General features: G+C 43.2%; 1 protein-coding gene across 3 annotated transcripts in view; it reads left to right on the top strand.

The window, feature by feature from the left end:
* The first annotated feature begins 975 nt into the window (after positions 1-975).
* Positions 976-20842, top strand: part of LOC105494186 (GLI family zinc finger 3) — a 279866-nt gene continuing 259999 nt past the window's right edge. Inside the window, exons 1-2 of one of the 3 annotated variants that reach the window (XM_071095090.1) lie at positions 976-1217; positions 15746-15911. In XM_071095090.1, the coding sequence (XP_070951191.1) occupies positions 15788-15911 (124 nt within the window). In that variant the 5' untranslated portion in view covers positions 976-1217; positions 15746-15787. Of the gene's footprint in view, positions 1218-1474; positions 1503-15745; positions 15912-20842 lie in introns of those variants that run through there. The other 2 variants (XM_011762381.3, XM_071095093.1) reach the window with 2 other exon arrangements.

The raw sequence follows: 20842 nt of genomic DNA, 5'->3' as shown, positions 1-20842 counted from the left end.
TTGTCATGTCATTGTGACAAGGAAGGAGTCCCAAGAAGCAAACAGTGAATACCACCCTCAATTTCGTTAAAAGATTCTTCAGTTAAGCATTTGAATCTCAAAATGCTCTTCAAATCCTAATAGCTCATCATTCATCCACCCACTCTCTTCCTTCAGTCAAGACACTTGGCGGCGACACAAGCCACCGGGAGCTCCGGGGCACCTCTGGCTGGCTGGGTGGGTGGACCCGGCTTACCCAGAAAGAGGGGATGCTGTAATGTCACAGGGGCTTTCTTTCTTTTTCTTCCTGTGTTTTCCCCTGAGAACTCCTTTTTTAAGTTACAGGTCTAGGCTGGATATATTGAAAGGACGCAGAAGAACGTGGACTGGCTGGTCGAGGAAGGAGGCCAAACAACTTTTACTAGTATGAGCCTCTGAAAATGAAGCAGGGACAGAGACACTTTGAAGCTCAAGGAAAAGCGGCACGTTAGAGTCCAGGCTCCAAGCCCGGGGTCTTTGTTTTTGTGTCTTTTATAAAGTGGCCCATAGGGACAGTAGGCTGTGTGGTGCGAGCTCCTCCTCACTTCGCGGATTTAGCCCCGAGGACAGACGAGTCCGGTGGAGAGAAAAACCCTGAACTTCCAAAGGCATCATCCCGCGAGAGAGGGAGTTTCGGGGCTGGCTTGGGGAAAATGTAAAACAAGCAGATGGGGAGCCAAGGATAGGGGGGCGGTGGTAACAGAGAAGCCTTAAAAGAATAGAGGGGAGTCTAGCCCCACAGCGAGAGTGAGAAAAGAGAGGCTGGGTGGGAGAAGATGGGAGCAGACAGGACGCAGCCTGGGTGCCAGGGCGCGCGTTTGGGGGGCGTCCTGGCGGTGCGGAGAGGGAGGGCGCGGGTGACATCACGCCCGGGCCCCCTTCCCCTCGCCGGGTGGGTGGGGCTTCGGCGCGCCGGGCGGGCGCGGGGTCAAGGAGGGGGAAGAGGAGGAGCAGACATGAATGTGTCTGTGTGAAGACCGCGGAGGGGCGGAGGAGGAGGAGGCGGAGGGCGGGGAGGGAGCGCGCGCGTGGCTCGCGGCGGCCGGGCTCCCCCCCAGTCCCCGACCCCCGCCCGCGACGCGCCGCCTCCCAGCCGCCGCCGCCCGTCTCGCAGCTGGGACCCACTCCGGGCTTGGGGACCCGGCGGGCGGGAGAAGCGCGGGCCCCCGGCGCGGCCTGGAAGGAGCGAGAAAGCAAAAGTAAGGCGAGCAGCACTCCAAGTTTTCCCAACTTCGCCCCCTGCGGCGGCAGGCGTCCTACTGCTCAGCGCGTCCCCTCCGAGCCGGAGAGTGGCTGAAAGAAAAGGGACGGGGCGGGGGAGGGGGCGGAGGAAGAGGGAGTGCGAGGCAGCGAGGAGAGTCCGGCAACATCTGTTAAAACTTGGGGGAGGAGGAGCGCGGGGAGGAGGAGGAAGAGGAGGAGAGGAGGGAAGGAGGGAGCGCGCGGGAGGGGAGCGCGGAGCCGAGGGACAACTTTTCCACCCCGTGAGTAGCGCAGGCGGCGCAGGGTCGGGGCGGGGGGCTTCTCCACCCAGCACGGGGTTGCAGGCCGGGATGGGACCTTTTTCCAGAAAGTCGATTGGATGCCAGGAGAGGCGTACGGCTGGGGGTTTCTTTCTTTCTCTTTCCCCTCCCTCCCGCGGTTGAACCAAATCAGAACTGTCACTCAGGGCCTGTGAGTCAGAAGGGATCGGATTACACGATCCCCGAAACTGATGCCGGAGTTGCACGAGCGGGAGGGAGCGGGCAGGGGCAGCGCCACCGGCGCGCTCGCACACTCGCACTCGCGCACACCCGCCGTTCCCACTCGCCCGCGCCGCTCTCCCGCCTTCCCCGCGCGCCCCGCGGCCGCCCGCGCCGCACCATGCCCGCGGCGGGCGCACCCCGCGCCCAGCCCGGCCGCTCGCGGTAGCCGGAGCCGCCCGCGGCCGCGCGGAGCCCGGAGCCGCCCGCTCGCGTCCCGTCCGCGGGTCTATGGGAAGTTCGGGGACTTGACAGCCGCTGCTGCCGCAGGTACGTCCCGCTCGAAGTTCTTTGTTTCGCGGGCCCCGCAGCCCGCTCCTGCGGCCGCGCCTGTGCCTCCGGGGCCAGAGGTGGTCCCCAGCGGGGGGACGGGATGGAGTGAAAATGGCTGTCAAAAGGCGCCCACATTTAGAGAGCCGCCGAGCAAGGCTTGCATTCGCTCCCTCCTCCTGGAAGGTCCTTTTCCAAGAGTCTGACCCGCGGGCCGGCCGGAGACGGACTGGAGAATTTCACCTCCTGGAGTGGGGACGAAGTTTGCTGCAGTGGCGACGGCGCCCCTCACCTCCGCCCCCACCCAAAGGATTCAGAAGAACTCCGCGAGCCCCGCACGCGCCCGGCTCCTTCCTCTGCGTGGTGGCGCTCTACGGCTCGGGCTTCGGGCGCACACGGCGCTCGGGATGGGCGGAAGGAGGCGGGCGGCGAAGTGGTTGCGCGCGGGGACCGCCGCCGCGGGGCTTCTCCAGCCCGGGCTTCGCTTGGGAGGGCGGGGGTGTGGTGTGAGCGGATGGAGAGAGGCGCGCCTCCGTCGTCAAAGAGGAAAAGTGAAAGTTGTACCATCTGTATATAATTTGGGATTCTCTTTTATTTCTTTTCCTTTCCAGGGGCACCGCGCACAGACACACAATAAAGTAACCGTGGTCCATGCAATAATCATTTAAGGTGCCGCGTTTACACAGAGCAGCAGGGGACAGTTACTTTCTTGAGTAGCAGCGGGAAATTGGGCGGGATAAGGCAGAGAGGGTGTAAATATTGACCCCAAACTTGGAGAGTTTGTGAAGCGACTTTTAAGCAGATTGCCCAAAGCGGACGCTCCACTCTACACCCGGCCTTTTATCCTTTCCTGAACTTGTACTCCTGTCCCCGATTGCACCTCCTTCTGTAAGATGCCGTCCCCCGAGAGGCGCTGCACCCCAGGCTTCCCTTCCTGACCCCGCGTGGAAAGAGGATTAAGGAGGCTTCCTCCACTCCTGCCCCCAACTTCTCATCTCCCCAGTGCAGACTGCCGGGTAGATTCTGGCCTTGGGTACAGTGCTCATGGCCCTTTGCCAGTTTATATGTACATATATTTATGTAAAACATTTTCTCCCAGCTCTTTGCCAGCTGTTCCACATTTTCCAGCTGCCACTTCAGTTTGAAATGATGGACTGTCTGCGTCTCCAAGTCAAAGAACCCTTTAGTCAAAGGTATGGAGGGCCGGCCGCTGTGCAAATACATGGCAGTGCCATTAGCCGGGCTGGTATTATTAGTTCTAAAAAATACCTCCTGCTCCCCTTTTCCTCTCCTCCTTCTTCTCCCCAGTTAGGCTTTCCAGAGCACAGTATATACACTTCGCTGAAAATTCGAGTAATTAGGCCTTTCCCTCTTAAATGTGATTTTTGTATAGAATTTGGATGAGGCCGGTTTTTTTAGATCCCTGAAATATGTGTCTGGTGGAAATAAATTAACTTTTAAAAATAAAAGAGTTTCAGCTTGAGCGCGTTGGGCATGACTGGTGGGGGGCCTGCACTCTGGCCGTCTGAAATGAGCTCTTTTCAGTCTGTTTAAGGCAGGAACCATTCATCCTCCCCATGCTACACTTTTTGTGTTGTTTGATGTCTTAGCATATTATAGACCGAAATCTACAAGAATTGACCTAAAGTATTAATTTTGAGTATTTATGTAATTGCTCGGTAATTTTGAATAGGTGCCTTATTGATTGATTCCTGTAATTATTTCATTTAGGTTTTAGATTAAAAATTAATAGTAGTCTGACAGTTTCTTAATTACATGTGTCAAGATTATTTTGAAGGAGGAAAATGCTATGTTTTAAAATAGTGAAATAGCCTCAAAATCTCTTCATTTTTCTAAAGCAGAACAGCATTTCAGTTGAGGGGATATATTAAAGCTGCCGGGACTGGTTTTAACAATGTAAACTCTGTGAAGTATCTGAAGAATTTGTTTATGTTAGGAAATATTGGTCTTAACAACCTGGTACACAAACACTTTGGCCAGTTAGACTATATTCAAACCTAAAACAAACATGAAATAACATTTAAATTAGTTGTAATAGCATGCTTATACAGAGTAGAGAGTTTATTTTATACTAAAAGCTATTTAATTAGAAACTCCCCGCCTAAGGGGAGATCCTTTCAGGGTATGTAATTCTTAAAGTCAGCCTAGGGAAGCTTTGGTTTAAGATGCATGAATGAGTCCAATGTAAGAGGTGTCTAGTGAAATTTCACACAAGCAGAAACACTTTAAAAGATATAGATTGCATTATTGTTAATAGGCTGGTAGGTCCAACTCAGATGCCTACCAATTCCCAGTGCCTTTAATATGCTTGTGTTCCTTGATTGAACCTTGATATAAACACATTTCTATTGTATATCTAATTGGCAAAGGACTATAGACAGAAATGAGAAAACTCAATACTGATGAAAAATGGCTCTGTTGAGTTATTTCATTACTTATTTAATGAAAGAATTGTTAATTTATCAATTTGATGTGCAAAGCTAAAAGTTGGACTTTTCCTTTGTTTCTTGGCCAGTGAAGTTTCCTTAATTACCTGCATGCTGTAAGCATTTCAGACTTCCTCTGTGCTTAGCCATTTAGAGGTCTTTCCTTCTATGTAAGGTATCCTGCTTACTGAGACCTCTTCTCCCCCTCCTTTTTTTGAGGATAGAGTTTGGGAGCTTATGAAAGGAAACAATTTAATGATCATTGTTGCATGCACTCACTTACATGGAGACAGTAATGTACTAAGAAAAACCAGTCTTGAAGGAAAAGTGAATCAATGAGTCATGAAATCCTCAAGAAAACCTTAGTAATGGAATGTTAATGCTTTTAGACTATAGTAGATTATCTTAAAAGTCAGACTTTTCTTCTTTATGCAATTGTTGTAAATCCCCAGCTAAAGAATTCTTTGAAGGAGGTTTTAGTTTTGCTGGCATTCATATTCTGAGGTCGGTCTGATTTGTTTTGGAAGATTCAGTAAATTTTCTGCCAACTTATATCATGAGAGGCAATTAAAATGCTGAAATGACTTTAGAGGACACACACACACACACACACACACACACACACACACACGTTTGTTAAACAAAAGATTCCACTCTAATAATGACTTCAGGTTGTCTTTTCATTAAAGCCTAGGAGAAGATGCTGCCCTTCCCTTCACATTGTCATTTTTCTAGATGAAAATTGATCTGTTTCTGGTTTCAAAGCAAATAAAGGGAGACAGAATAAACAACAACAGGGCAGGGGTACTGCTGCAAACTTTCTCAAGTACTTTCAGTGTATTTTTCATCTTTACTTTTATTTGATGGGCCTGTGAAATAGAGCTGTAGACTGGCGAAGACTTTAAATGAAATTTCACACTTTGATGATTTTTTTTAAACTTTGATATATTGACAGCCAAAGGAGCTGCAAAGCTTTTATATAACTTGAGCAGTAACGCCAAGCAGCAGTCAAACGTCTCTATGCATTTGTGTTTAACTGCAGAAGAAAAACATGTCCATGGGCAGTGGAGGTTCTTATCAACCCCCTAATCCCAGATCCCAGCAAACCTTGAGGGCATGCCTCAGATCTTGCTGAAATCACTGTAGACTCTCACAGTTTGCAGATTAAATATGCTATGTGTTCCTGGCTCCAGCAACAGTTTTATGAGCTCACTAAGCTTCCTGTTTTAAGATCCTTTTCTTAAGTTTTTAGGAGCTGCTAAAGGCAATGCTGTCTGGAGTAAGTGGTACTTGTTAATTTAGAGACACTTTAGATATTTCATTCTCTTTTTAAAAAATTGCCAAAATTATTATTTTTAAATCGAAAGGCCAGTCACTCCAGGGAGAGGGAGGAGAGCTGTTTGAAAGAAACTGGATGTTAAATGTGTTTGGAAGTGCATTTGATCGCAAACTTTACATGGTGTCTCAATTGTTTTATGGCACTTTTCTTTTGCCTAGCCCCTGAAAATGAGAGACTTTTTCCACTTGTAATTCTAAATGCACTATATTTGCGTGCCAAATTTCTTCACTACTCATTACCTCTGTGATTGTCTTTCGGTTTTTTTTAAATGTGAAAGTGTTTTTTGTTCTGTGTGTATATATTTCAACCCGACAAAATGTCTCAGAAAATCTATGGCCTTCTAAAGAAGCTGAATGAAAAAGCCATTACATAGTTAATAAGGTGGCTTTGGAACATTTCAGCCCCCTCCTGAAAGGCAATATTGTGTTGAGCTCCACATCTGCATCTGTGGTATCTATAGTTGTACCCTCATATATGGCACTTTTGCATTTTGCATAGGAGTCATAATTAACAAGGAAAATACTTACATCATTGTCCAACAACATGTCATATAATTCCCAAGAGAACCCTAGCCAATTTTGTGCTTAAAGGTTATTCAATGAATGAAATTGTGAAAGCCCATTTGTCAAAGTACTGCATGGTTTCTGTTAGTGTTCAAGCCCCAAATTCATTGTCTGCCCAGGCCCAGCCATTAGTCATCAGTGTATTAGTGCTGCCTTCAGGCCATGCTGCCCAGCACTTCTTCACACCATTATAGCTTTGAAAGTGTACTCTGTTGACTTGTAGAATTACTGCTCTGATTTCCGCTTGGCTGGGTTTGAGGTAAGTCCCCTCCCTACCTTCTAGCTGACTGTAATCCTTGCTTTCTTTTAAAGCTCCTTTCCAGAGATTTAGGGGAAAACTTTCTTAAGGGCCGTGTTGGCATCATACTGTGGTTTTGTTGTGGCATGCACTGTACATATAAATTGTACCTGCAGTAAATTGGATTGACTGCTGGCCTGAAACAGCTAGAGAGACTTTTCTTTTCTTTCCTTTCTTAAGAGGGGAGAGGGGCTAGGCGGTGGGGGAGGGTGGCACAGGAGTACATTTTGACCCCAAGCATTTGATTGTGTACTTCTATAATCTCTATGATACAAAATTAAATTAAGTAATGGGACATGTGCACTTTTTCTTAAATCTTTATTGGAGTAACTTCAGAATGTAGTGTGACATTATATTGTTTATTTTCATGTGGAAATTTTTAGCTTTTGCTACTTTAACTTTTTTTTTTTTTTTTGAAGATTGTATGAAATGCCTAGGAAGCTCCAGAGTGCTTTACATTACAAACTATTGATTTTTACAAAAAGAGCCTGAAAACTCACCATTTAGATGAAAGATAAGTTTCAAATTGCAGTAATGAAGGACTGAGACAGTTAAGCCCTGTTATTGATTTCATTTTGTGATATTTTTAAAAAGAATGATTCAGTCTGAATAAAGTTAGCAGTGTGTAGAGAAATTTCATCCAGCAGCTTAAGAATGAAGCCTTAATGACTCAGATGTATGGAAACCTGGAATCCAGTGGCCAGACATGTGGAGCAGGCCATGCCACTTCAGGACAGTGTCTGCTGTTTGAACTGTGGATACTACAATGAAATTCCATATCAGAGAGTTTCATTGAGAGGGTGTGTAGTTTGGTGTAGGTTACATTGGCAGTTTTGTACATGCAAGGTGGAAAAATAAGACAGCTAAAGAATTCTGTCTGTGAACAAGCAAAGTTTATAGGGTAAGTGGACCATGGGGTAATTTTTACTGGATAAACGTTAATTACAAATGCTTAAATTCTGAAAATGTTGCTTTTAAATCTGCAATTAAGAATCAAGAATCAAAAGTTTAAAAGTTGGAAGGATAAAATATGGTAAGTAATACTTCACAAAAAATACGTTAAATACCTTTGGGATAGCTATAGATGATTTTGACATGCAACAGGTTATTGGTCTAATATTTGTGATCGTTTAAAAGTAAATTACTATTCACAGAACATACACTCTACTCCCTTATACTTCCTTCAGCCTTACTGTGAAGACACACATGATTCTAAGAAACCAAAGCTATCCAAGTTCTATAAGAATAATTACAGTTTTTTCTTCTGAAAATGTGTGAAAACTTTTAATTCCTATAAGCCTTAGTGAAGAGAGACAAGGGGCACATTTGATCAGTCATGATATTTTTGTGATACATGTGGATTTAAGAGGAATACAGTTTCATGAGCTTAGCTGATCTATAGACTGATAACTGACTTCCAGATCTCCTTCTGTGTCTGAGGATTGCCTGTATCCAGCTAACCTGTAGAAAGTGGGGGTGCCAATGTGCTCCACATTATTGCTCACTCTTTAATGGCACCTGCTATGCATGCTGCTTCTTGCAGTGCCTAACCAAGGCACATGGGACTCATAGTTTTACAGAACTCAGAAATGGTAACAGGTATTAGATAGAGACCTCATACTCCCCTCAAATGTTTCTCATCAAGTACTTCTGGTAACAGAGTAGCTGATGATCTTTTCTTTTAAATACAAATGGCAGAAAAGTAAAACTGGCTCACAGAAATGTCATTTGTGATTTCAACTGCAATAGCAATGATTACTTTCTTGTCAAATAAGCTTTTCAGTGATTGAAGTTAAATATATGGATTTCTTAAGAGTTTAGATAGTGTTAATTTACTAAAACCAAATTCACTTAATCCATAGCCAGGCAATTATTTCCCCTTAGAGTAATTTAGTTCTCCTTAGAGTAATTCCATTTGAGGATGTCTGTCATGAATACTGCTTATCTACGATTAGGAGCATCAGAAATGTAGGAAAGAAAGATTGAGGACACTAGCACTAGGCAGTGGATTTGGGGAACCCTGAGCTACCAAATGGCAAAGCAGACAGATAGAAGCTTTCTTATTTGGAGTTAAGGCTCTAGGCTTTCCTGATTATGGAAAAATAATCATATATAAAGGTAAAATAACTATACATGAAAAAATGTTTAAAAATGAATGAAGATTTCATTAAGAACTTACGAAGTTGGGCCTTCCCCCCCCCCCCCACCCCTTGCAGAAAAAGGAAGGCAACACAGACAGGGAAGGGAGAGGAAATGAAGCCTTAGGAATCCTGGGAACCGCTAGGGTGTCACAAAGGTTATGCATATCTAATTGATTTTACCCTCAGAAGATATTTTGAACACAAGGAAACATCAACCACATTAAAAACCTATAAGAGGTTTTCTATGGTGCATGAATACATGAAATCCACTGAAATGTTTAAAATTCCCTGCATTTTGCTCATTGAAACTCAGACTATTTCTCACTTCCAGAATTGATCAAAAAGTTAAAATCAACATTAGTTTGTACTTCTTGATTTTGAAAAAAAAATCTCTTTCTAAAGGATTTATTTATTTTTGAGAAATCGGTTATTAAATAGCCACAGGAAGGTACGTATCTTTAATAGGAGTTTTACCTGGATGGTTAATCCAGGAGTAGCATCTTGAAGTAGCAGTTGATATACTAGTAATACAAGTATGAGATCAATGTCACTCTTCAGTGCTACAGGGTAGGTTGCCTCAAAAATCCTTCTGACAAAGCTGCTTTCTTCTGGATATTTAAAACAGCAAATCAAGGAGATTATTCAGCTTATGAAAATACAGGCAAGTGTAAATAAATGTTATTTCTCTGGAGGAAAGCCTTCTTCCACTGCAGCAATAGTTCCCTACACTATACAGAATAATTTCTCACTTAAGGCTAAGCCATGGTGCTGTTAATAGCACTGCCTCGCCTGGAATGTCTTCTGTTTCTGATCTCTCATTGCCAGTAGCTGTTTTAACCTATCAGAAACAGATCGGGTTATCATTAAACAGGCTTTTAACTTACTTGTTTTAAATCTTGAAATACACTAAGAAAAAAAAGCGAAGAGAGTTTTTGCCCAAGTTTAGGCAACTTAAAAATAAACCGACTGGCTTAGGGAAATAAATGAAGTAGTCTGCTGTTCAGGAAGGATGCACTATCATGATTGAAGGATGCTGTTCCACTTCACCCTACATTAGAAAGTTGTTTCATTCACGTCAAACATCATTTTTAACGTTGGCTTTGGCATGGGTGCTTTCTTTTTAAACATAGTAAATGTCTAAACGATAAAGGAATCTTGCTCCTGTGGGGGTTAGAGGTTTCACTGCAGAGACTTGCAAGGAGAAAAGCTGATTTTTTCACATGTTCCCACAATTGTGACTTTTCATACTTTCTATTTACTACAGAGAGCCTCTGGTTGTTGAGATTGAACATTGGGACTCCACTCAGGGCCTCCCTGAGCTTAAGACAATGAGGCGATGTGTCTGTCTTAATCATTCACAGCATTTGAATCTATCTATGTGTGGCAGCTAATGAAGAAAAACACATTGGGGGCCAGGTTCATAGAAGGTGAATTCGACGTTTTGTGAGCAAAGCACACGCCTATTGGTTTTGTGAAGGCTTTTCAAGGGATCCCCAATGTTTTATTATAATGCCACACTCAGGGTGGTTGCATTGCAAAGTACCTGGAAGGTTGCAGCTCCCTGAAATCAGCCAGTTAAAAGAGCCTTCTGAACGCAACCAGGGCCAGCCCCTGCCAGTGTTTGCTGGAAATGTGGCTGGGCCAACTGTAGAGTTTGCAAATGCCCGTGAGTATTCCGAGGAGCAGGGTGACCAGTCTGACAACGCCTTGATGCGGGTGGCTTCTCTGCACTGGAGGGAGGCTGCCAGGCGCTACTGGCGCTGGAGCTCACCTCCCCACCCCCACTTCGCCCCCAGCCCTCGGCTTTTTTTCCTTTTCCCGCGGCCTGGCTGGCGGAGATGCATTGTCTCCTAAAAGGCCGCTTCAGGAATGCTGATCAAAGCCAGGTCTGGGAGCACCCCTTCTGCCCCCAGACACCCAGAACCATCTCTGAGCAATCCAGCATGTTCTGTTTGCTGGCGCGCGGACTGTGGCGCGCCGGGGCCGGGAGAACTCGGCGTGGACTTCCCCGCGCTGATGTAATGATGATGGATGCGGCGACGCGGCTGCAGACGGCGCTGCGCGGGCCCGGCGCACCCACTAATGAACCCCCCGCGCCGCCGCCGCGGCCCGGTACCTCGGGCATGGGACGCAGGCGCGGGCAAAAGTGGTGAAAGGCGTGAAAAACGTCCCTTGCCACCACTGGAAGAAACCAGAACCTGAAGGGAACTCGACAGGAAAGCGCAGAGAGCGAGCGAGCTTTCAAACAAAATTGGCCATACCCATACAACCTGAGCAACCTGAACAAAACAATTACCATAATCAGTGGGGACTCGCCTTTGTAACGATGAAAGTTTGTTTGGGGTTCCCCTGGTCCCCCGCCCTTGCAGGTGTAAGTGACGACTCTAAAGAGGACGACTTGAGGCGTTTGTGTGCAAGTGCTGTGTAATATGTAGGTCCCGGCAAGAATTCGCCAACGTGGTAAAGGTTGCCGTTCTCTTGCTCGCTCTCTGTTCTCTTGCTTGCTTTCAAAAGCAGACCTGCATTACAGCATCACCAGGTCAGTGGCTCCAGGAAGCTTTAAATGCCTTGTGTTGTAAGAGGTTGACGCAGGTTCAGATTTATAATTTAGAAAGAAAAGACCCACCTGCAGTCAGGTTGCAAATAGGAGACGGATTAGATTTAAAATAGGATCTGGAATTAATTGTGTCCTGGGTTTAGGCCTCGGGGAAATTACAAAAGGTTCAGGGATAGTTGAGTGGGAAAAAGCCTTGACTGTTTACTTTCAGGAAGGAATGTTTATCTGTCCTTTTACCTATGAAACTTCAAGCTTTAGGAGGGATATACCATTAGAGCAATTTTCCTTGGTTGCTTTTTTTTTTTCCTCCTTCCTCTCTCTCTCTCTCTCTCTCTCTGAGCTGCTGGGACTCAAACATCAGCTACAAACATTTTTCCCCTTAAGCATGAAGAGTCAAGGGGCGTGCCAGCAAATCTTGCATGTAATGTTTCAGTGGTGAAAGGGATTGAAGGAGAATAGTGTGGAGTCCTAAGCAAGGAAACTATATCGGGGGAGAAAGTATCATTTCATTCACATCTGAAACACAGTGGCATGTTTTCCTCAGGGAAAAGTCTTTGAAGTGAAGCAGAATTTAAAGTTTTCTCTTGATGCTTAAGTTCTAAATAAATTATACTTCATTATTTTTAAAATTCTAGATTTTACAAGTGTCGTGGAGCTACTGTCCTAGTGGTGTTTTGAGATTCCGTGAGGAATTTCTACTGGCCACTTCGATCCCGAATGCTTCAGTGGACCAGCTCAGGACTGACTTTCCAAACTCCTCTTACTGTTCCCTGAAAATTCCATCACCACAACTCAAAGCGGCCACCTTTTGCCGCTCACTGACTCTTCACCCACAGTTTGATGAGGTGTGGGCGTCTAGAATGTTAAGCTTTCTCCTTTATAACTGACAGGGACAAAGTTGTAAAATAAGCTGATATAATTTATAGGAATGTACAGGAAGCAGATGTCTGATTTGGCACGTTGCCATCTTTATAGCCCAGTTCCAAGCATAAACCACACTTTTAAATAATTAGTTACTAACTAATGAGATCCAAAAATAAGTTGTCAAAATAGAAGAAGGGGGTAGATTGTTGAGTGACCAAGGGCCTATTTTTAAAAAACCCATTTCAGACGGGGGTAGGAATTAGTATTCTTTAAGACCATTAATTAGTGTGATTTCAGTCAGTGCCTGGAGCTTTACCTCTTCTCACTTGAGCCTCTCTCTATGGTGATGAGCATTGGGAGGGTTTTATTGCTTTGTTAAAATAAAGTCCTTTGCCTTGGGGGAAAAACCAACAACTCCACAAAAACCAAGTTTGTCAAGGAATTTTGGGAACTTGTCTCCTGATTCCTATTAATTAGCACCCTCTGCTAAGGAAGGTACTTAGTTCTTACTAGGAATCCCATGTCTTAATGGGTTTTTCTGGTCCATTTGCATGTTTCAGTGTGCAGTTTTAACATTGTAGACTCTTTACTCAAATACAGCCAATAAAACTGTTATGTGTGTGTCGAAGGGAACAATTATAGTAAATGCTTGTTTATCCCAAATGGCTAAGAATGGAATATTTGGATCAATTAAATATTTCTGCTAAAGTTTTTAGTTTTTATAGAATTTGCCAGTTTTCAATGAAACACTGAATATGAAAAGAAAATGTATGTAGCTAAACCAATGGTGATTGAAATTCAAGACACTGCAGAGTCCTGTAAGTCACAGGGTCATTGATGCGATCATTTATGTACTCAGTAAACATTCTTATGTGACCTAACTGCTGGGAAAGTAGAAACCTTGTCCTCATGGAGCTTACAGTATGGAAAGGGGAGGTGGATGTTCAGCACAGACTTTTCCAGATGAAGAAGAGTTTATTATCATTGTGATGGGTGCTAGGATAGGTTTGTGTAGGGCGCTGGAATTCAGGATTCTAAGGTGCAGTTCATTCATTAGTTCATCCGGTCAGCAAAGACTTCAATGAGTATATACTTCACTGGGTATACAGCAGTGAGCAAAAATAAACTTGTAGAACAGTTGTTCAAGGCTCACGCCTGTACTCCTAGCACTTTGGGAGTCTGAGGCTGGTGGATCACCTCAGTTCAGGAGTTTGAGACCAGCCTGGCCAACATGACGAACCCCATCTCTACTAAAGACACAAAAAATGAGCTGGGCATGGTGGTGAGCGCCTGTAATCCTAGCTACTTGGGACGCTGAGGCAGGAGAATCGCTTGAACCTGGGAGGCAGAGGTTGCAGTGAGCTGAGATCACGCCATTGCACTCCAGCCTGGGCAACAGAGTGAGACTCTGTCTCAAAACAAAAACAACAACAACAAAGAAAACAAGCTTTAGTGAATCTGACAATTAGTGATGCTTGCTAAAATTGAGGTTCCCGGGTGCCACCCTCCAAGGCAAATGCATTGCAGGAATCTGAATGCTTAGCAAGCACTGTAGAAACGCTGATACAAATAGTTCTTGTACCAAGTGGGAAACGGTGCCGATTGTATTGGATTATTCTTGTGGCATACTTTAAAGATGATACTTAAATCAATTTTGAAGGACCATTACAAAAAGTAATTATTCTGAGATTGTTAGAGCTAGAAGGGACCATCAAAGATTTCTCCTTTAAGGATTCTCTATCCAGATTCTTGGAAAAGCTTTGAAGGTCTGTGATCGCTTAGAAATTAAATGTGTACTTTTGAGTTTAAGGGTATTTTCTGGGGAGAAGCTCTTTAACTTTTAACAGGTTCTTAAAGAAGATGTGTTCCCCCCGCCCAAAGTAAAGGTCAGATCTCACTGCCTGATTCTGTCATTTGACGGATGAGATCACTGAGGCTCAGCAACAGGTTGTTGGCCATTGTGCACTGTCTAGCTAGCCCCGGGGGGGCGCCATGCAGGTAGCCCTGCCCTTGGGACTCATGCATGTTGGCTGCACTCGGAAGGGAGATCTCAAGCCCCCCTTTCTGTTGTATAATACTTTGTCAGTGCCCTTTGAGGGGTGTCTCTGAATTTGGAGTGGATCTTACTATTGATATGTAAATTTAACTTAGTGCTTCTTTTTTCTTTTTTATTCTACAAAAGCTGTTCTTAAATAACTTGTGTGTTTTACAATGAATGACACTGGATAATCTCAGAAAAGAGATGGAAGTGAGTGGAAGAGCTGGTGTTACAGTGTGCCATGTGGCCTCTGGTTCTTAAACATTCTAGTTACTTGAATTCCAGATCAAGGAGGAATTTATTATGCAATGAAGAGCTTGCAGTTCCCTTGCAAATATGTGTTAAAGTAGACTGAAAATAGTTTACCTTGTATTTTAACTTTTTTAGTTGATCAAGCAGTTACTTATTTCATTTCACTCACCGCTGCTGTGATTGAGGATGTCGACATCTACTAAATGTAGAAAAATAAGCAAGGTGGCCAGGCCAAAGAAATGCTTTCTACGAAAGTTGCAATCTAGATAACATGAAGAAAACATGCTAGAGAGGGTACTTTTCCTCTTTTATTGTATTATTTGTAGGTGTAGAACATGACTGCAAAAAGGCACATGAAGCAGAGTGAAAATTGATGAATGATGAGTTAGGGCGATTATCACATGAATGAAGCCAGTGAAAGACAGACCTACTGAACCTGCCTTTAGCTGACTTTTAATATTTCCTAAGTGAGCCCAGTCTTTGCTATTACAAAGACCTTTCAACTTTTCCATGTGGAATCAAGAGCATGTTGTTCTATTACCTTTGTCTTAAAAATGTGACTTAAATGAACTGAAATATTCTCATGCTTTAAGGAGGTTAAAGAGTATAGCTTACCTGAATGAATTAGGATTAAGAGGTATATTGCAATTCAGATATCTTTATGAAAGAGGCAAAAATCACTGAACTGCTTGGCCTGAATTATCCTCTGATTCAGAATTTAGAGTAGGCCTTCGATGTTAGAAATTGTCAGACTCTCTTGAAAAAATCTAATTAATAATTAAAAACCTTCCCCTGCTTTGGAAGTTGTTCAAATGCCCCTTCCTGTAAAACTGGCCACCTGAAGAGACATTTGCAGATGTGGCTTTAAAAAGTAATATGACACTTGTTTCACATGATAGACACAGTTGCAAATTGAGATTTTTAGATCATTTGATACCAAATGCTCAGTAGGGATTTGGGAAAAGTACCACATTATGGGCATTTCCCTCAGTTCTCTTTTTTTTTTTTTTTTTTGCATGTGTAGAGTTTCACTGGTTTGTTAAACTTTGAGACATTTTTGCCAGAAAACCTGTGGAGAAGTGTCATCTACATTTTGAATTTCCTAAAGCTCTAGGCTTTTCTCAGATGACAGGTGAAGTGGACTTTTGAAAGTTTTTTTTTTTTTTATTTTATTTCCACCGTTTTGGAAAGTTGATGGCTCTGTTGTTTTCTTTAGGGCATTTTTGGTCGAAGAGAGCTGAAGTAATGAGAAGACATCATGGAGGCCCAGTCCCATAGCTCCATGACCACTGAAAAGAAAAAAGTTGAGAATTCCATAGTGAAGTGCTCCACTCGAACAGATGTGAGCGAGAAAGCCGTTGCCTCCAGCACCACTTCTAATGGTGAGCAGCACAGGGATTACCAGCAGCCCAGCCTGGAGTCATTTCTGTGTTCTCTGCATTCCTTGTGAATTGAGCGTTTGCACCTGGACCAGTGTTTGTTCTAGGAGAGGCTGAAGAAAGCAAATGGGGCGGGGGCGGGGGGGCAGCGGCGGGGACATGGAATTTAGTAATCTCTATTTTGGCACTCAACCTACACGTTGACTTCCAAACTTTCTAATTTGAGATGTAAATGTGATAGGTTATTTATTATCAGAAGTTCCTGTTTTGGCATTTTGGAAATCATCTTGACTAGTCTGGCAAGAGTTCAAAATGCTTTGTGTTGCATATGGATCATCTATACTGCTTGGAATAATTAGTACAAAAGACACAAAAGTTGTCTTGTCGAAATTAGTGACAGGACAGGAGTCTCCCCCAACCCCAACTTTAAGTAGTCTACTTTAAAGGATTTTAAGAAGTGTTAATGATTGAACCTCAAGGTAATGTTAGTATCTGAGATGCAGGTTTTGTTTTTAGCTTATAAAAATTTAATTTCCTTATTTGTGTTCAGAGATAACACAGAGCCACTGTTCCTGTATTCTATATTTTTAAATTTTAAGCAAAGTGTTGAGAGGCATTTCAGTTCAAGCATGGAGTGTTGAAAATAAATTCCAGAGCCTCCCTGGTACAAACAGACTGAATACGTTAATGGTAACCTTCACTTCCTGTCCTTGCTGTTTCTCCATTGTGGGCCACTAATGCCTTTCCTTTTTGTAGATTTCATAGCCATTCCTGGCCTCACTGAATTTCTCTGCTTCTCCATGGGCCTGTAGGAAGAATGAGCTGGCCCGTTCTCCTAGTTCCTGGACACTGCCTATCTGGGCACACTGATTTGTATGAGCCAACCTGCTATTCTTATATTTTCTATATTCCAAGACAGGTTTTACTAGATTTATTTACATGTTTTCACATCCACTTGGAGAGTCAGAATCTCCTTTGGAAGATAACTCCAGTCCAGAACGTTAGACTCTAAGGGCAGATACTTCCAAGCAGCCTGACCACTTCTCTCTGGGCCCCTCCATGTCTGCTGAGAGCCTGTGCTTCTCACCTGCACTTCTTCACCCAGTTTCATGAGTGTGCATTGCTGACTGCACTGGGTAGGGAAGGAGCTGGCTCTTAAACCTACTGGCAAATGACTTCAGTTTTAAATTGATCCTTAGGGAGATGTATTTATGTCTCAGTTAAAATAATGAATTAACATATATGTGAAAGTATTTCCTCCTTTATTGATGGTATTTAAAGTCAAGACTGGCGCTTACTTTAACTGAGCCATAATATTTGCATTTTTCATCCAATGTGGTTATAGAAGGCATTTCTCCTTAAAAATATGTTACCTTGGTTTCTTTTTTCTGGAATTGGTAAAATTTAGGCAAATTTATTATTTCAGAAATAGAATCAGTATTTGCAGTGTTGGTTATTTGGTAATTTTTATGGTAATTCTGTAGGAATAAATGCTTCCTACGTATTTGACTTCAGGAACATCAGCTTTTGGTTATCTTTATAGTTTGTGTGAGTGTACATGCCTGTGTGTCAGGGTGTGAGCGAGTGTGAGGGTGTAGGGGGTGTGAGTGTGTGAGGATATGTGTGAGTGTGGGCAAGTGTATGCGTGAGTGTGTAGGTGTGTGGGTGTGTGTGGTAGGGGTAACTATGGGCATGCGTGTGTGTGAGCATGCATGTGTGTGAATGTGAGAACAGGCAAGAACAAGTGCGTGGCAGAAGATGTTGCTGCGCTGCATGGAGCCTGCAGAAGCGCCTGTCGTGTTTATGAATCTCAGCTGCATGGCCACAGAGTCTCAGTCTTACGAAGATACTGTTGTTTGTGCCACTCCCACACCTAGACACATTCTCAGGAGGTTTTCCACTGCAGCTGCATTTGTCTTGAGTTGCTCTTGGACCTCGGGTTTCCCTCATGATTCTGTTGAGGGTGATTGGGAGCAGAACTAACCTGACCAGCCCCACAACAGCCAGGAAGCCACGAGATAAAACTAGCCAGAGAAGGAGCAGTCGTGATTTACAAATGTTAGTGCTACAGTGTTAAATAATCACCTGTTTCCTCAGCCCCACTCCACTGGCTTCCTGCCCTGATCAGCTTGTGCCCTTGAGCCCACATTTTCTCCTAAATGTGTATGAATCCTCTCCTGTTTGGGGGCAGACACGCATTGATCAAACTTGCAGGGAACATGCCTAAACGATAGCTGTCCTAGAAATCCGGTGAACTCTGATCAGTTTTTCAGTGTTCCTGTGACTTCTAACAGATTTAGTGTTTCATATTTTGGGACAAAAATCAAATGAAAGAAAAATGGAAGTGGTGTTTTTAAACATGGATTGCAAGCCGACAGGCGGACTCTTGGAAAACAAATTTAAAGAGAGGAACAAGTAAAAGAAAGGACAATAAACCTTTTTCTTTGTGTATGTGATGCTAATAATTACCATGGTCTTTTTTACAGAGTCCTCTACAGTTTTCATCTAACTAGTTCAGCGCCTCTTTACAGTCCCAGGATTATGCTGAGGGGCGTGGATTGCTGGAAGCGCAGAGGCCCTTTCTTCTGCAGCGTGGTCACCTGCTGCCTCTGTACTCAGTCTTGATCATAGGGACTGGTGTGTGGGCTTTGGACCTGCCCCTGCCTGGGTTTAGAGTTCGTGGGGTGCAGGCTTTCCAAGTTGGGACACTATTTGTGTGCTGGCTGGTGGCTGACATCGCCGTGGCCCTCCATCCTTCTGTCCATCCGTCTGTCCCTCTGTCCCTCTTCCTATCTTTTCTATTTTTCTCTATAAATATTTCATAAATGCTTGGACCCCTGCACTGAGGCTATTCGTAGAAAGGAAAACAGAATCATGTGGATGCTATAACAGGTATTACTGATTGCTGCTGTTTCCAGAAGGGTTCTTGTGTTTCCTTTACAAAGCCCTGAACTATATCCATTTGTAACTGAACAATTAAAAATGAGTTCAGTTTCAGCCAGGTGCGGTGGCTCACACCTGTAATCCCAGCACTCTGGGAGGCCGAGGCAGGCGGATCACCAGGTCAGGCGATCGAGACCATCCTGGCTAACACGGTGAAACCTGTCTCTACTAGAAATATAAAAAATTAGCTGGGCGTGGTGGCGGGTGCCTGTAGTCACAGCCACTCAGGAGGCTGAGGCAGGAGAATGGCGTGAACCTGGGAGGAGGAGCTTGCAGTGAGCCAAGATCGCGCCACTGCACTCCAGCCTGGGTGATAGAGCGAGACTCTGTCTCAAAAAAAAAAAAAAAAAAAAAAAAAAAAAAAAAAAAAAGTTCAGTTTCAAAAACCAAATGAATGTAATACCTGCATTTTCTCTCCTATCCACCATTTCATGACTAAAGTCACACAAATGAACAAAAAGTTTTGTTACTGGCTGAGTTATTGGTGAGGTTGCCTTAATTAACCTTTCCAGCCATTCTGTGGTGCAATTTGTTCTTCATTGTGAGCTTCCCAGCCAAACCACTCACATTCCACTGCATGTCCTTACAGATCTGTTTTCGTACTTTTCTCAGCGGAGTATCTGCTCCTGGAATAACATTCGTATAGAGTTTTGTTTAAACATACGCAGACCCACAACCCAAAGGTATAGTTCAGAAAACTTGAACAGCTTTTTAAAGAAGCATTTGCCACTTAACACTGAAATTTAAAATAATGCAAGTGAAAAACTGTGTTGTAGAACTTGTATGACCAAAAAAAAAAGCAAGCCAAATTTGATTTTTGTAACATTTAAGAACCTATATCAACATATAAAGCCTTCAGTAACCCTTATGCAGGAAGTACAGTGTACCCATAGTTTAATGTGCCCATGGTTTGATTTTAAATTTTAGTGTTATATTTGAAGTGTAAATAACAAAGGAGATGGCATTTAGTTTTCTGAATTATTTAAGTGCAATTGTGATTTAAGTGATCATTTGTGGCATTTCACACGGTGGCTTTCCCATAGAAAGTATGCATGCAGATCTTAGGTGTGATTGTTGACTTTAAAATGTCCAAGTCATTAATGTGTGAAGACTGTAAGTAAAATGGCTTAATACTTAATAATCTCTTTTTGGTATAGATTCATTACTTCATAAGCTACATGTTGTGTTTTCTAAATTAAATAAGAGTTTTTTAATGTATATCTTCCAATGTTCTACATATTCTCATTCTCTTATACAGTTTTTTTTCAATGATTTGCAAATACTGACTTTTCAATTTGAAGTGTTTTGCCTCATTTTTGGCCCATGATTTTGTTTTAAAGGAGTAATTCGATAGTTCTTATTAATCTACAACTCAGCTTTAAAAAAGAAACTAATGATAAACGTATGTAGCCCGTGGTCTTGGGGATCTTTTATCAGATCTGATAGTTATTGGGAACATACTTTAAAGTGATAGAAAGCAGAAATTATTATCGTAACGCTGATGCAATGTGAAACCAAAGTTGATAGATTAATGGTGCAAAGGAAGTTCCCTGTTCACTTTGATTCTTTGAAAAAGAAGAATTTGGTTCTTTGCTTAAAAAATTATTTTCTTCAAGGTTGGTAAGGGGAAAGTGTTATGGTCTGCAAATTCCTAAGGAGATGCTTTTTTTTTTTTTTTTTTTTTTTTTTTTTTTTTTTTGCTTTAACTTTTGGTTACTTCTTGGCCTTGGGATTTGCTTTTAAACTATCCATTGCAAGGGTGTTATTAGGTTGGTGCAAAAGTAATTGCGGTTTTTGCTTTTAAAAGTAATGACAAAAACTGCAATTACTTTTGCACCAACCAATGATTGTGATGTCTGTTGGTCTTCCAGCTGGGAGTAAGATGGCTTTGAGTTTTGTTGGAAGTTTGAAATTCATCTGCTATTCCTCACCATGAGCTCTTATCTCCTTGACTTTTTTTTATGGTAAGAGTGTATGTGCCAGTTCTGCTC

The sequence above is a fragment of the Macaca nemestrina genome, chromosome 4, assembly GCF_043159975.1.
Source record: "Macaca nemestrina isolate mMacNem1 chromosome 4, mMacNem.hap1, whole genome shotgun sequence".
Classification (NCBI taxonomy): domain Eukaryota; kingdom Metazoa; phylum Chordata; class Mammalia; order Primates; family Cercopithecidae; genus Macaca; species Macaca nemestrina.
The sequence above is the reverse complement of the archived record's forward strand: the minus strand, read 5'-3'. Positions and strand labels throughout refer to the sequence as shown.